The sequence below is a fragment of the Labrus bergylta genome, chromosome 8, assembly GCF_963930695.1.
Source record: "Labrus bergylta chromosome 8, fLabBer1.1, whole genome shotgun sequence".
NCBI lineage: Eukaryota > Metazoa > Chordata > Actinopteri > Labriformes > Labridae > Labrus > Labrus bergylta.
The window spans coordinates 9,702,309-9,719,502 of NC_089202.1; the positions used below are offsets into that span (position 1 = coordinate 9,702,309).

Here is a 17,194-nt window from a genome sequence, read left to right on the forward strand (position 1 = left end):
TCAAGTTTTAAAGCTGTTTCAAATGTTGTTGTTTTTTTGCAAACCTTTTCGTTCGTTTTTCGAGCTAATCCTCACCTTAACCTTAACCTCGACGTTTCAAAGACAAAGATCACATATTTAGAGTCACGCATGTCAGGCCTAAGACACAAACATCATTTGATTTGCTCAAACAAACAACATGCTCTGATCATTTGGGCACGAACCGTTTATGTGTCACTTATTTTGGAAGCTATTAAGAATGAATTCAATCTAAATGAAAAGTTGTCATCATTGTACCAGTGGCCGGTATGGCTTAATTTAGCCACCCAGGCTATATTTAGACTGACACCGTCCACGAGTGGCGGAGTCATGCGAGTCATATAGTGCACTTTAGTGAGGCATAGACAATAGACTTTAAAGAGGGCCGTGTGTTGTCTGTCGTGTGTTTGTTTGGACCAGCGTTTTAGCATACAGGCCTACATGTTCTACAGATTTGCACAAACGGATCACTTATTTCATGCTATTTCTTATATGCGTAAAAGTTGGTAAGCCCTTTTAATGTGTCTAGATTGCACGAGTAATGGCACTGACCCATTACGCACGTGCAGGATGTGTACAAATGTAAATGTCTGGTTAACTATTCGACGAGGGAAAGAAGCATGAGTGTGAGTGTTATCCACGAAGTCACGATAAAGCGACCGAGCATGCGTTTAACGTCCAGCGCAAACATACACATGCTGTTTATAGCCTATGAATACTAAAGATATTTAGCGAGGAGGGGCTCTCGCCTTTGGACACGGACTATTTCCCCCACTGCAATCCATTTCCATTTGTCATCACTGCAGTGTAAGTGGGCACATGTGCTTCACATCGCTGTTCTTGTTTTGCAGTCCATTTTGAATTTAGTCCGAATTCACTCTTCATCAATCAAAGGCTGATAGCCTGACACGTTTCTCTCTGCACAGGTGCTTCGACATTAATGGTGCGCATTTACTGTGTGAAACTGTTACTCGTTTAATTTTCTCGCGTGATAAATTTAACAATAACGCCTCTCCTTATGTTTAAAAAAAAAAAAAAAAAAAAACTCTCACACGCACACTAAATATTCACTCTGCAGTTGTGGCCCAGTATCCCTCCGCGTCTCACAGCAGCTTCAACCACAAAAACACTGGGTTCACGTTTAACCCGGGTCAGTAAATGTTGCGTTAATCCACGAATATAAGTGAGACTGTTTTCATAGAGCTCGAGTGGCTGCTAAGCATGGAGGCTGCGTGGAAACAAAAACCAGGACATCCAGCCGGTTATCATGAGAGAGAAAAACAATGATTGTATTAGATGTAATAGTCACATTTGACGCACTTTAACCCACCAGTAGTCCTACCGGAATAATAATTAAGATGCATTTAAACTGTATTATATTTAAGGTGAAGTGGGGCTTATTGAACAATTTCTTATCTCCACGTGAAAATCAAGGCTGGTTGTTTTAGAGTGGCATGAAAGATGCGAATACATTTTTTTTGTTTTTAAATCAGGCCTTTAACCTGGAGCACGCGCACTTAGAAATATGAAACGTATTTTATTCAGTGTGAAAAACGTAAAACTATCCAAAGGTACTAAAATATCTCAATCTTTCCCAATGGATGACATAACTGATATTTATTTTAAAATAAAAACAGTGTGTCTGGTTTCATTTAGATTTCGCAGACACTAAAGAAGGTATTTGGTTTCATTTAACCGCTCTTACATTTCCTGTTCCTGCATGAGTTCATTTCACAGGATACACTTATTAGTATTATAGGCAATACTACTTGTAAATATTGTGGTTAAAGACGAGCGTGTGTAAATGTTGTGTTTTCACTTAATAAAAGGTACAATGAAATAACATGAAACATTACAATCAAAAAAGGATACGAACACTTGATGTGTATTTGACTCTTTCGTAATGAGAATAGCTGCTGTTATAGGGAAATATTTCACAATTCAATGATAGTTTTCAATGAATGAAAGGAGCTGTAAATCAATGAGAGCGGGACAGCAGGGTTCAATGTTGTGTTTGCTGCTGAGGCTCAGAATGTGTTTAGATTTGGATTTTGGATTGTGTCTTTAAAGAGAAACTGTTCGACAGGAAACTAAACCAGTTAGTGTTTCTAGAAATTCAAAAATTCGTAAAATTCAAGAGGATTAGAGGTTTTCAGATAGGAAGTTTGCAGCAAATTTAGTCATTATTTATATTTAGTTTTTTTATTAAGAGTCTTTAGTACCTCGAATGTTGAATTGCTGAAGTTCTAAACAGATGTTTATTGTTAATCGTGTTATTAAAACTTTCCCCGTGAAATATAACAACTCAAATACAGATACAAATAAATCGACTGTGGGCTTAGATTGACCTCACTATACTTCCACTTTCTTTCTGTTTGTGTTTAATGTGAGAATGTGCGTTATATTGTCTCGCTAAAGTCATTATTCAAACTGTCATACTCTATAACAGCTCTAAGAGAAGTGTTACAAACCTTTCTAACTGTATGTTGTGGCAGTATGCGCTGTGATGACAAATATAATATAATGCTCTGGATTGCAGATAAAAAAAATGAACAAAAACTGTTAAATGTGTTGGTGGTTCTGAATGTGCTCTCGGAAAGTGGAAGGGGAAATATTGGTTAGATTTTTTTTTTTAAATGTGTTAGAGCCAACTCTGTCCCATTAATTTTTATTTATTTTTTGTTCCTGGTTTATTCGGAGAAAACTTAGATTTTATTCACTGACGTTTCATTGAAGGCCACCCAAACAAACGAACATCAAACATATTAAATGATCAGCGTAAACGTCCATCATAACACACAAAAGATGAGTTTCTTTGGTGCTTTGTGTGTTCATTTGACTCCAATGTCTTTGAGAAGGCGCCACCATCTCAGCTCACATTTGACATTTTAATGTAAAGAGCTTCAGAACATTTAGTGTGTTAGTTTGATTCTAGACGTTATCTTGCAAAGAGGTCATCAGTGTTGTTACTCTTTTCTTCTTCAGCTTGCTTTAGGCCTGCACATACGGGTCTTCGTGAGTGAGCTGCACTAACATGTGCGGCTGTTAGGGGGCGCAATGACACAGAGCATCAGAAGGGATGAGGACGAGCTATAGAGGAAGGTTTTTAAAGAGACCTTTACTTATCAATGTGGATCAATAATAAAAACTAACATTATCATTGAAACAGAAGCTGTGACAGCAGTCCAGCTTCTCTGCATTGAAGTAAAAAGTATAAAGGCTGCTAAAAAGCCTGACTGGCACTCTGAGTTACCGACGAATACTGTTTTAAGCCATGTTTGTAGATATGTGATAATCTAACTATTACCCACAACCCACAGTTGGGAGGTCAGTGCAGGCTTCAACTTTCATTTGAAAGAAAATGACGTCAAACTTTTCACAATGCAGGTATGTTTTATTCTGACAACAATTAGTGTGGGAAATTAACATTCGAGCTGATAAATGTCACTGTCTATGATGGTACTGTAATGTGGATCATGACCACATCATAATACATTAATAATGCATGATTTCATTTTAGTTAGTAGAAGGCAAAAAATCAGATCAAGCTGGCAACTTTAATCTGAAAGGATTTTTGCACGTCTGCTTCACACTATTCTTCTTTTTCGTTAAAATGCAAATTCGTAAAAATCAATAAAAGAAAAACAAGGTGTCCTTTTTTTATTATCCCACAATAATTGGAAATGAAAACATAAATTAAACAGACTTAACCTTAAAGATTCCGATTTGAGATGCAATGCTGGATAATAAAGTGATCATGTTCAAAACTGTAGGCATGTTGGAAACGAAAAGTTGAATTTCACTCTTCAAAAAAGTCCAAGAACAGATTCAACTTCATGCAAACTTCCGTCCCTGAAGGCTACAAATGCTTAGGCAAGAAATTACGCAAGATTGAACAATGACTTGAAAAAAAAAGAAAACTAATTTCTAAAAGATCTGTTCTGCTATTACTTAATCAGTAAGGAAAGAAAATGAGCTGAGATGTGGAGCCAAATGTCTAAATGTGAATACAGGTAAATAACACGTAAATCTTGGCCACAACTTGTAGAGTATTCCTCTACAATTATAAAATAATAAAAAGACTAATAAATATTCTTAAAGTCTTTCTTGTGCATACACATTTCTAATGTTCTCAAAGGAGAATCAGTTTTTTTCTTTGTGTGAATTATGTTTTTCTTTGATTTCAAATGTTGAGAAAAAATACACTGATATAGGCAGACTGGTGTAAATACTGGATATTGCACGCGCACACGCACACACGCCTTTAAGTACAGACAGATGGATATGACAGGCATGAGTGAGAAGACACTGTGCTGACATAGTTTCGCCACTAGATGGCGACATAAACTCCTAAACCTGAAGCCCGCAGTGGCTCTACTGTCCGATGGAGGCCTGTTGACGACGCATAGGATTTGGAAGTTTTCTATCAAGCAATCAGAAATGTCCAACTTCACTTCGACTGAGGATAATTAATGAAAATGACAAAAATCACATTACGTCTCTCAAACATTTATTGTCAAAAACTAATAGAATAGATAGTGGCAGTCAGGGGGTATTTACATGTTTAAATATATGTCCAAGTTTCCAGCACTTCCTTGCAAAATCGCTGGTGACTGACAGGCACAGGTCAGTCAGAGTTATTCTAGGCTCAAAAAGCAATCAAAACAGAAGTAAGTATTGAAATGCTCAGTGTTCACGTTTGATTACGTTTCATAAATATTGGTAGATTAATGAACAGAGATTGAATTAATCAAAACAAGGCCGTAGTGTAGATCCTGTCAGTGAGAGTTCCAAGCGGAGAATTTACGCATAAGCTTCATCCCCCCCCCCCCCCCCCCCCTGTCTTTAACCCCTTGTGAGTAATTGCAAAAAAAATGTATTCTATCATATCAACATTTTTTGTTACACTTTGGCTTTCTTTGAGGATCACGGGTTGAAAATGACTTTTCAGATGTATTTGCTGTAAATTGGTTCTATAGATGCTTATTTTAAGGCCATACATTTTAAATTCCGGATTGAATTAAGTGATATAAAAGCGCAGGATCACTCAGGGTGTCCCATGGCTTCTAACAGAATGTCTTATTTTCTGATGAGTATTTAAAGGAGCCCTCTCAGACTCGCCTTGGTCAAAATGTTGCAAACCATTTCCGACCTCCTGTCAACAGGCTGCACCGACTGGTTCCAATTAAACGCGAGGAAGGAAATGTGCAGGTCAAAAACAGAGCCATTCTGGCAACCAAAAGGCCGTTCATATCATGTAATAAATTATCGCACAGTTTTTTGGATGAAGGCACATCCGTGTCCGCACTTCCTCTCCCGTTTCATTTCTTTTTTCCACAGCTAACTGGAGCTCTTGAATTTATTGACCACTTTTTTCTCCTTTACGCGGCGGTTTTGAAACCAGATTGTCACTTGTCTCTCAGTCAGATTTGTTTGTGCGGATATTCTTCTCCTTTTATCCTTGGTGATGAATTTGTTGGCGTTGTATTCTCTCTCCAACTCCTTTAACTGAACCTTTGTGTATGGCACGCGCTTCTTTCTCCCCCGGCGGATAGAGCTGTCACCTCCAGATATGGTGTCTGTGGAGATATAAGAAAAAAGCGTTTTTACAATTTAATTTGTTCAAATTGCATCATATAGAACATGTTTAATTGAAATAAAAATTGTGTGTTTTTTAATGTGCATATTCAAATAATGCCTGTTAAAATGTTTGATTTTGCATTTGCCCTTAATTCAAATATTCACAAGTTTTACATACACATCCACTTGCACATTGCATATTTCTCTGTCAATAAAAATGTTAAAAATTACCTTGCAAAGAGGATTTCCATAGAGGGTTTGACTGTGGCTGCTCCTTGGCGCAGTAAACTTGACCACTCCAGCCATTAGTGATGGCCCAGGGCTGGTAGGGCTCCATGGGCAGCAGTGACTCGTGTCTGGGCTCAGATGGAGCACTCAGTGCAGGTACCACAGGCACGTCCAGGTAACTGGGCTGGTAAGGACTCGAGGAATAACCCTGATAAAATGCAAATTCCTTTGCCCTGGTTGAGAACTCCTCACCAGAGACGGATGAGTCCATGTATTTATCGCCATATCCAGAGGGCTGAGCGCACGCCTTGACGCTGCCGTGTGACATCCTGCACGGGTAATAACTGCTGCCAAAGTATCCATAAGGCAAAGACGCATTTGGAGAGCTCTGAGTGGCAGAACAGGGACTGCATTGTTTGCCAGGCTCCCCCATGCCAGACACTGGCACCTCACTCGCAGTGTAAGTGGTGCTGGGAGCCAGCGAGGTTGGATGCGCTAACAAATTCCTGCACTGATTTGCTGCAAAATTGCCTCCAGTAAATCCCTCCATGTTCTTGCTTCTTTCATCCAGGCCACTGTCGTAGAGAAACATCACCGGGTCGATCCAGTGCGAGTGGAGGAGTAATGAAGCGGTCATAGCATGCCCTACATCGAGAGGACCAGCTCTTTTTCTAAATCCACTCAACTGAGCAGAGACAGGGACTCCGGGAGAGTAACGATACCAGCACGCCTGAGTACGGAAAGATCGCGAGGTTATTGGTCAGGGCCAAGCACGTGATATGCAAAGGAGCCGATAAACGTCTAGACATCAGATCAAGCAGATCGAGCCGCATATTTGTGAAGATGTACTGAACATCAGTAGATTTTAATTTTATGCAAATGAGTCACTAGGTTTTTTTTTTTCCTTCAAAATAAACGAATATTTAAACCTAGAACAAAGTGTAACTTTGGTTCAAAGAAAGTTTGTCTATCTGACTCATTCCAACAAGTCGTGTGGAAAACGAAATTATTCATGCGTATTTCTGAAGGTGCAATGATGCGCAATTACGCGTGCCATTTTGGTTTCTCCCGCTGAGGGTGAAGCAAATCTGACATGTTTGAATTGATTTTTGTTGTTTAGCATAAGATTTGAAACTTTTTTTGTTCTTCCAAACAAAGAGACACACTTTTACAAAATGTTCTATCATGTCTGAAAGGGTCTGTTAACTTAGAGTTAGGCTCTTTGAACATAATGATTACAAAATAAAGATTACACAACAAAGAAATGAAGTGATATTCTGTTATAGATGCCTTTTTATTCATCATATAATAACAGTAATTATCAGTTTAATTATCTTCACATTTGGCACTTCACCAAGTTAATGCAGACATTAGTAGGGAGTGCAATAAATACAAAAAACAGGCCATATTTGGTTGTACAGAGTCGCGACTGGAGGCCAAGGTCAAGTTGAAAGTTGCATTCAACCAAATAGGCTCTTTGCGCCTGGAACCAAAACGCTTGTGAATGGCGGGTAAAAGGCATTCAACGATTGACATGGCTCGTTTGTAAATGTTCCGTCTCTTTCGTTAAATCTACCATATTTTGCCATGACAGAAATTCAATAATTTCTGGTAGTAATCAACTTGACGATTTCTTATTTAAAACGTGACTTTACGGAACATATTTGGTTCAGCCAGAGTCTCTACATGTTTTTGCATTCCGCGTAAAATGGCTCCACGGGTGGTCTGTTGTCCTTCTCAGCAGAGCTCAAAGAAGTTTTACATTTGGGCACATTGACCATATATTATACACATCTCCTTATGGGCACGAGAGTGTATGACAATGAAATAAAATGTTATTAGCGGTTTTGCCCACATTTGGCACAAAAATCTTCAACTAAATATCACCGTGATGGCAAACACTGGTGTCAACCTAAATACTGTTCTAACTCCAAGAGAGCGTTTGTGTTGTACATTTCTGAGGCAGGACCACAGACGCAGAGCAGAGTATACCCTTCCTAAATTTGAGCACCATTTTATTTTTAATAGAGTTTTCCCACCTTTTGAGGCTGTAAATCTTTATGGCCCAAGTTCATAGCTCGTAGGCAGAGAGAGCAGCGAAGGGAAGCAGAATGTTTTATAACTGGATATATACTATATTATATATATTTTGGTATGTTTTGTTATGATTCGATTTAGGCCTAGCCTTATTTGGACTAAAATCGTACACTGCATTATGGGTAAAGCAGTCTACTTTCTTTAATGTCGCTTAAACAGATTTAGAAAATGTGTGAGCTATAGACAGAAATCTGCTCAGCCACGTTGTTCACACGTTAGAGGACGGACGTCCACGAAAAAAATACAGCTGCTGCTGGGAAAAATGAAACGAGCATTCAGGTCAGCACTGAAAACTAAAAACACAAGCATATCTTTATGTGAAAACAAACAATTCTTACTGATGGTGGTGATGCCATTTTTGAGGTTTTTTTTTTTTTTTTTTTTTAAATTGGAAGTCCATCAACACACACACTCAAACACACCACGCAACATCCTAATTCATGCACATGACATTATATAGAATTAAGTTAATGTTTTTTTCTTAAAAACTAGATGATATATATTGCCGGTAAAAAAGACAAGATAAAACCAGTTGAAAAAAAACCGTTTTAAATCTTAAACAAAATTATTCTTAATGGTTTTTTTTTTTTTTTTTTTAATTGTGTGTATGTGTGTGTGAGAGAGAGAATTTGTTGATTAATAATGAAATATAGCCTTTAACCTATATAATACATTAAATTAAAAATCCCGTATTAGGCCAAGAGGAAACTTCTTGAAGTAGGCCTAAGTCGTCGTAATTTAATCATCAATGTTGTTACTTATATGGCATATTTATTATGCTTCGTTTATCAGTTTAAATTGTTTGCAGAGTTCATTAGTTGATTAATTTGAAGAAAAAAATTGACAAGGAGGCATCTGAAACTACATAGCCTACATTTGACATTCAGACAGATCGTTACGTGTCTGCTTTGAAAGCAAACTTAAAAAATAAATGCAGTTGAGGCTTGTTGCATTAGTCTGTAATTTGGATAAGTACAATCTACAGCAAAAAAACATGAGTACCGAATAGTCATCAGAGCAAGCAGCGTTACTTTTCTCCATTTACACAAATGGAAATGTCAATAGCGCACATGCATATTTGTTCGTGCATATAATTGCAATTTAAATATGTATATGCATACATTCAAATAGCATAAAACATTGCCGTATAGCAGACGATCTGAAGGGCAGCGCTCTAGTGGCAGACGAAAGCAAGTTGTGTTTCCATTTATGTATGTATGTCTGTATGTGTCTGTATGTGTGTGTGTGTGTGTGTGTGTGTGTGTGTCCCAGTCTGCTGGAGGCCTGAGACCAAAGCGCAGTTCTGTTTGCAGGACCTATCAGCTAGATGACAGCACAGCTCTTAGCGTACAGTGCTTAATGGACTTTTTATGAGTTTGCCTTGTGATCGCATGACCTCTAGCACCTTGGCCCCTCAGTGGCTCTTGGCAAACCAGATCAGAAACATGCCGCCCTCCTGGGTCGGACTAAGTGGGGATAGAATAGGAAGGATCTAAATCCCAAACCTAAATCTCAAAAGAAAATCTACTGAGGCTGGCCCGCTGCATGACGTTAAAGTGCTCACAACTTTTTTTCATAGCTGTGCAGTAGGAAACATGCAATAAAAATCATTTATGCATCTATTCGGAACGGTCTTCTAGCAACAGTGTGCGATTTTTGGGATAATATAGTTCTAATAGAGTTGATGTAATCTTTGCCTGGAACTGTTTCGGTGTCTTTGTTTCCTTGCCCGTCGCCCCGTCACTGAATGTGCTCTGTAGCCAGGCTGCTGCTGCTGCACGCACATGTTCCTCCAACATTGTCTCGTGACTAAAGAATCGACACGAGGCGACAGAATTCATTTGAGTCATTAGACTTAAGTACTCACAGACATTGGTTAATAGTACTGAGAGTCCAAATAAGAACCATCTAAAATTTGAATATATGTTATCGTGGGGCATAGTAGCTATATCCTTTGTCTATTGTGTCTGATGTTTGGACGCTTTGAATGCTCACAGCTACAATAACTTAAATAGAAATGAAGGAATGCATATAATACTTGCCCGCAGAGCTCTTCCCTTTACATGTGTGGGTTATTCAAGAGAACATTATTTATGGCCTTAAAACACATCTGTTAAAAGCCATTCCAGCAGTTTTAAAAAAATCTGTTAATACTACAGGTAAGTCAGTAAAATATTCAGTTAGGTGATTCATCAATTAATCACAAAGTTTAAGACATACCAATCTGTCTTTATTTCTTAACAGGATATGATATAACACTCTTACCCCAAAGTAACATTTCCAAAATCAAGAAAAATAACTCCCGAACAGAAACACAACATGAAGAAAAGATCACAAACAATAGATAAATATGTGGAGACTAAACCGTACTCTGCATCTGTTTAGCCATGAAAAAAAAAGAGATAATGAGTTATCTTCAAAACACCAGACTCTCATCAAACTGTCACTGTCAAACATCATCTGTTGGATCATCTCTGTATCTGACGATTCTTAATTTCTAAAAACTGAAAAGGAGTGTTGCAATTTCACAAAAAAAAAAACAAACAAAAAAAAAAACATCATTTCCTATATAGGAGAAGTGCACTCATGATCTGTCACGCTGTGTTGGAGCTCTGTAGGCCTCATTGTCTTTTACAACCATGGAAGAAAGAATACAGTCCTCAGGGTGAGTTGCACCCTAACTACGCTATAAGTCCTGTGCAGGGCCAGGCCTGGCACGGCTGTGGACGGGGTGGAGGCTGATATTATTGGCCCTCCTCCTCACGCAGGAACTGAAACACTGAGGAGAAATCTTTATTGGCATAACCACGCGCGCACATCATACGGTAGATCTGATGGGCTAAAGAGCCGAGAGGGACCGGAGTCTTCGTGTTGGTGGCTGTGTTCTGTGCAAGGCCGAGATCCTAAAAGAAGAAAAGCAAACATACATTAAACAAACCCAACAGGGCTGAAAATGTAACTCTTAAAACAAAACCACAAGTCCACATACCGCAGAGAATTTTTCTTTATGTTGCTACAATATGGACTTGATTCCCTTTTAAGAGGGACGTTAACTCAACAATTCACTGCATCATTTCAAGTGGTTTGACCCAAGATAGACATTTTCCTAACACTGTAACCTAATCCCTGTCAGATGCACAAAATGTAAGTAGTCCTTGACTGACTTATGATAAATCTAAATTAATGTATTAATGTATTATATCTAAGAATATTAATAAAAATGACCCACTTAAAAGAAAAACATCAACCCCCTTCATTTGTCTCGTCAATCAAAAACTATTGGTGCCCACTGAAACACATTGTTTTTGTACACTTTTAGGAACCACTAACTATTTGGGCAAATTTAAAAACTTGATTTCTAAAGATTTTTATTAAAAGGGCGACTAGTAAGAACTTTAAAAAATGTTTTTTTACAGAATTTACAGAACCCAAATATTAAAATGTAATTGTGAGGAATATAGAGAAAGTCCAGTGTATTAGGTATTCTAAACTGACCTTGGCCATGAGCTGAGTGCCGAAGCCCCCCTGGTAGTTATTCCCAGAGGGGACTCCCTCCATGACTCCGGGCACAGGGTTGTAGGTATCACTGGACCAGCACCGACCTGAACTCATGTTCAGGATCTTAGCCAAAAGTTTAGGATCGAGACCAAGTCTGTGAAGGAAAAAAAAAATTAACTCACAGCAAAATATTTGCTGCTGCAACTATTGTGATTATTTAAAATGACTTCAAATGCTGCTTATAGGAAACAAGAGTGTGTTCACCTGACTCCCAAGTTCATCGTCTCTGAAGTCCCTATCATTCCGATCGCCAGAAGCATGTTATTACAGATCTTAGCAGCCTGTTAAAAAAAAAAAAAAAAAAAAAAAAAAGATGTTGAGAATTTAACAGCTGTATGTTTAAAATCCCTTGTTATGTGAATGGCCAGTATATTGTGAATGTTTGTCAAAAATAGAGAAAACATCTGCTCCCACCTGTCCAGTTCCAACCTGACCACAGTACACCACATTGGCTCCCATGCAGCTCAGAAGTTCTTTGGCTGCAGTAAATTCTTCTTCTGCTCCTCCAACCATAAAAGTCAGTTTACCAGAACTGGCAGCACCCACACCTGGGAAGGTGAAATCATGCTTACATAAAATAAAACATGTGCAAGCAGAGATTATTTAAATCAAAAAGATGAATTAGCTTTAAGTCATTATTGTTTATCAAAGCAGTAGTACCACACATTTGGCATAGAGCAGATCAGATTTGTGTTTGTTCTCGTGTATTAACCAAAATAAAATGTCACTGTTTTTGAAGCTGTAAGCTGCAGTTGTGTGAGTTTTAGAAAGCACAGTACGCACGAAAAGGTCCACTGAAATTTAAAGACGACTTAACAAATAAAGACTAACTTTTTGTCCTTTCCTCTGCCTTAAAAAAGCCACATGGCTCCATATGTTATTTCACTACTCTTTACTCCCCTGATCAACACTCCTGTCTATATACAGTCCTATACACAGGCGAGAGTGAAATATGTTTAACTTTGAATGGATGTCTTTTGGATTTAAATCTCTATTTCTCTCAACTCCTTTATGGTCAGGTCGTATCAGTGTATGCTCAACAGATATACATAAATATATCGAAAAGCCGGGGAAATACACCTGTTTACATGCCTCCTTTTTATCATTTAATACTTTGACGGGATAAAACACAAGCCTGTTTTCATCAGTATCAAGATAAAGATAAAGATAAAGATAAACTTTATTGATCCCCCGTGGGGGAAATTTGTGCATTACAGCAGCTCCAGAAAATAGGACGAGAATATACTTATTAAAAATAAAAATAGAAGTTAAAAAAACAGATCAAACATATAAATTTATAAAAATACAATAATGTAAAATTACACAGTAACTTGTTCTTAAAAAAAACACACAGTGTGCAGCATGAGGTGGTGATGTTGTTAATCAAGAAACTACTAGCTTTATATTAATGTAGTGAAGCAGCTATCAAAACAGAACTACAAGTAGACATTTATAAACCATAGTAGAAATGAATTCTAAGTTAATGCTACATTGAAATACGAATGAAGTTCTAAATTTTATGAAAGTAAATGAATGTAGATGTACAATAAAAAGTATAAAATTACAGCCATTTAAGTATATAAAGCATAGTTAATCACATGTAGCCTGTCATTCAAAGTCTTTTGTCACCATCAGATTAAAGTCTAGTCAGCATATTCCAAGATTTAAGAACAGCTGTTTGGTGATCCATTTGTACATTTGATGATGCATTCAGGTTCACATGGGGTTAAAATCACAGTCATATACAACAACCAGGTGCAGTCCACATGGGTGCCAAGAAATTAACCAACAGAGTCTTATAATTAATCCTCAACTTTACGGGAAGCCAATGGAAGAAGGCCAAGATGGGTGTAATGCTTTCTCCTCCCTGATGCCCGTGAGATGTTGAGCCAGCAGCATTTGAAACTAGCTGGAATATATGATGACTGTGCTGCTGGAATAAACTGGGAGTTACGGCTGTTGGGCTCAGGTAAAAAGACAGACATTGGTAATGGTGTCTATATTCACAGTTTTCTTTTGAAGTTAACAAGTTAATGTGACACAGAGATAACTTCCAAATCTTTATTTTCTATTTTTCTCACCAGATTTCTTTTTCTGTTGTCGGATTCTACTTAAACTTCAGAACAGTCATAACAGACTGAACTAAATGAAACATGGCCGTTACCTCATTTGGTCTTGAATATTTTCACACGAAGAAAGAACTGTCAGACACATGCTGACTCAATTACCTCCCTACTTCCATGTGTGCTTTTATGTTGTAGCTTTAACCAAACTGGATGAAATAGTCATTACCATGCAACTGCACTTCTTTTGATTTCTGTCTCACTATCGGAGAAAAGCTTTGTTGAGGAGCTAATGCCTGCTGATTGACTTACCAAAGTATGACACTGCCATTAGTTTGGACAAGTTAAACGGCTGCGGCCATACAAAAACACACACAGTTTCAAGTTCAAAGGACAAAGTTGGAAACTTTCTTCCATGTGCACTTCCAAATAATGGAACAGCTAAGCTGTTAAATGGCCCAAATCAATTTAAAGAAAGTGGATCTGCTGATGTTGAAGAGGCCAAGTTTAAACAAACTGGGTGCATGTGGACCCCCAAGGGAGTCTGACAACACACACTTTACAACCAGAATGTATTCAGGCAAACATTGATCCTCCTCTTCTTCCTTACACAGATACATAATGAGCTGTTTATCAACTCAACACATGCAACACTTGATTTACCAATATAGCAGAAATACTGAGATTTATAATGTAACACATTTTATCTACCTTTTTAAGGTATCTGATAATTTGGCAACTTTTTAGAAAAATATAAATCACTTTTAGCTGCAGGGCTTAAAGTAAGAAAAAGATATAATATAACAAACCACTTTGTCAAGGTAAACTTGGGATCTCCCCCAGAACACCAAACATTTATTTTCCTGCAGTCCGATACATTTTTTTAAGCACCAATTTGTGACTTCACTGCAAAATTTTATGCTTGTGATCTTGTGTTTTCTTTCTTCAAATCTCTTTTAGTCTTCATCAAACACATGTTCACACAATGACAAATGCATTCATCTGAATATTTGTATACACATGTGGACTAGACGGCTGTGTTTCTGCTCTATTCCAGCAGAATTTCTAAAGCTTTAAACTAGTGACACATCATGAAAATAAAAAAAATAATGTGATTAATTTCTGCGACACATGGTCATGCAGTGAAGACATGATCTCAATTATTTTTAGTTGTTTGTGTTTGTTTGTTTAGAGGGACAGTTTGAATGACAGACACACTTGTACCTTCCCGAGCACAAGTTCGAGTTTGAGAGATCAATCCCTTACTAGTGAATTGATCTCAAATGCCAATCATATGGGCAGAAAATAAACCTTGGCTGCATGCCTACCATAACGTGCTAAAAAGACATAGATTGATCAAACACTGTCTATTGTTGCCAAAACTGGAACTGCCATTTTCCACTTCTGATTGGCTAACACTGCTAGTTGGGTAGGTTGAGAGTGAGAGCTGTGGTACTCTCATACCAGTGGTAGCTGAAATCCATTGTCTTGACCTTGATAAAGCCCATTCACATCAAATTCCCATGTGTATTCATAGTTATTATGAATAAAGAAATCAGAATTGAGCATTGAGGCTTGCAGGTTGAAGCCTATGTTGCCAGTTTAATTGCACTGAATGTTCCCTAGACAATATAAAACTCCTCAGTGCAAAACGTTTGACAGCTCCATTGTAGCTCCAGAATGACTAAAATTGGTTTCACACTCAAACGGGTGAAATAGAAATTCAACATTTCAGCATTCATGAATAGTTTGTTCTTATTTGGCTGACTTGATTGAATTAGCTAAAGGCTAAATGATAAACTGATTACTTAGTGTACACATTTTTTGAAAACTAGGCCATGAATTGTTAAAAAAAAAAAAAGTTTAACATACCTCCTGATACTGGTGCATCCATAAAAACTGCCCCTGTCTTCTCCGCAGCAGCAGCCATGTCTTTAGAAACAGCTGGGTCAATGGTGCTGGAGTCAATAAGCAGAGAGCCTTTCTTCACCTTCCTGTTGAGAAATGTACATAATTAAGAATCTGACTTAAATCCATAATTTCACACAATCAAAGAGAAGCAAACGCTTACTTGAGAATGCCATTGGGTCCAGTGTACACATCTATCACATTGGGACTAGAGGGGAGCATAGTTATAATGCGGTCAGCCTTGTCTGCTACTTCAGCAGGATTATCCACAATCTGTGAAAAAAAAAACACAGTGTGAGGAGAAAATGCACAGGTCAAGTTCTTAAAAATGTAAACAGCTAATATGAATTGCACCTCACCTGAGCTCCCAGCTCCTGCAGCTCCTTGCAGGACTCCGGGAAAACATCAGTAGCAATGACTGGGTAACCGTGCTTCAGCAAGTTCTTTGCCATCGGGTTTCCCATATTGCCCAGACCAACAAACCCCACCTGTGTCTTAGAGGCCATAGACCTTGTGGAGACTACAACATAACAGCCAAAATAGATCAATGATTTAACACAGTGTAACCTTCTTCAAGGACAATAATGCTTGTCTGCGAGTCAAGTATGCAAACATTTTTTTGCGGACAGATTTGATTTTGTACCTTCTTAAGTAGTAATAATAAAAAAGAGCTTTTCAAGCAATGACAACCCTTTCTAAGATTAGTGTATTTTAAGCTGCAAATGTACGTTTCCTATAGGTATATAAAAGGAAAGTTTAAATTTCCTTTAGATATAATCTCCCTTCTGTCCAAATGTCCTCAGCTATATCATCAGCCAGGCATTTGTCAGTATGGGTTTAGATCCTACTTCATAACAGAAAACTCCAAACACATATTTGTGGATTCAAAGAATTAAGACAGAGAAATAGCCTTACCCCTTCAATTGATCTCCACAAAAATTAAAGAAGGACAAGAATATATGTTTCAATGTATGTGTTACTACAAGTTATTTGGCAGCATACTATACCAAAACAATATATTCTGGTTGTTCAAACTGAACGAGCATGCGCACTAGAGCCAGCAATAAAGATACTTTGTTACAAGGTGAACAGAATAGGATGGATAAGTTGCCCCATCAGAAGCTTTTGTGTTCTAGTGGCTACAAATAGCCTCCCCAATCGCCCTTCACTAGAAGAGCTACTAGACAAAGTAAATTACAGTGATTGACATTACATAATGTACCTTAAACAATAAGGCAGCATACAGTAGGACACAACAGCGTATACAAACAATTTGACCTGTCAGCGTTTTGAAACTCGAATCGCATTAGATGATAGTTTGTAGGTTGCTTACAATAAGTATTTTTAAAAGAAAGGTTATTTAACCAGCAGAATGTGAGCTGAAGCCTGTGCAAGTGAAGCTAGCGACAACTCAAAACTTATCTTCAAATATTTAAAGCAAAAGTTGTTTTCGTGTTTCAGAGAGGCTTAAAGTAACAACACCAGCTTCTATAGTAAGTGCAGCAAGGTGCATTATGTGTACATAGTTTTAGTTTGTTGTCCTTACCAGACGCAAAGTCGACATTTCTGCAACACCTTCCAACTATGTACCGAGACCCTCTCAACACAGCGGCCATGCTTCTTTCCTCTAGACCTACGTAGAGGACGCAGTGAAACGTCATTTAATGGCGCATTTGTCCTCCAATCAAATCAAAGACATGAGCTGCACTGCCTCCCAGTTTCAGCCACTTAGCTGAAGGGGA

At 38.0% G+C, this 17,194-nt stretch overlaps 2 protein-coding genes across 2 annotated transcripts; both read right to left on the reverse strand.

Moving 5' to 3' along the window:
- Positions 1 to 3,391: 3,391 nt before the first annotated feature.
- On the reverse strand, positions 3,392 to 6,714 carry hoxa13b (homeobox A13b). The gene is made up of 2 exons (XM_020637443.3): positions 5,830 to 6,714; positions 3,392 to 5,597 (listed from the first exon to the last, which is right to left on the reverse strand). The coding sequence occupies exons 1-2, from the start codon at positions 6,461 to 6,463 to the stop codon at positions 5,359 to 5,361; spliced, it is 873 nt and encodes a 290-aa protein (XP_020493099.1). The 5' UTR covers positions 6,464 to 6,714; the 3' UTR covers positions 3,392 to 5,358.
- A 3,417-nt stretch (positions 6,715 to 10,131) lies between these two features.
- hibadhb (3-hydroxyisobutyrate dehydrogenase b) lies at positions 10,132 to 17,112 on the reverse strand. The gene is made up of 8 exons (XM_020637304.3): positions 16,999 to 17,112; positions 15,812 to 15,972; positions 15,616 to 15,725; positions 15,417 to 15,538; positions 11,896 to 12,029; positions 11,686 to 11,762; positions 11,419 to 11,575; positions 10,132 to 10,826 (listed from the first exon to the last, which is right to left on the reverse strand). Exons 1-8 carry the CDS (start codon positions 17,066 to 17,068, stop codon positions 10,668 to 10,670), a joined length of 990 nt encoding a protein of 329 aa, XP_020492960.1. The 5' UTR covers positions 17,069 to 17,112; the 3' UTR covers positions 10,132 to 10,667.
- Between the last annotated feature and the right edge of the window lie 82 nt (positions 17,113 to 17,194).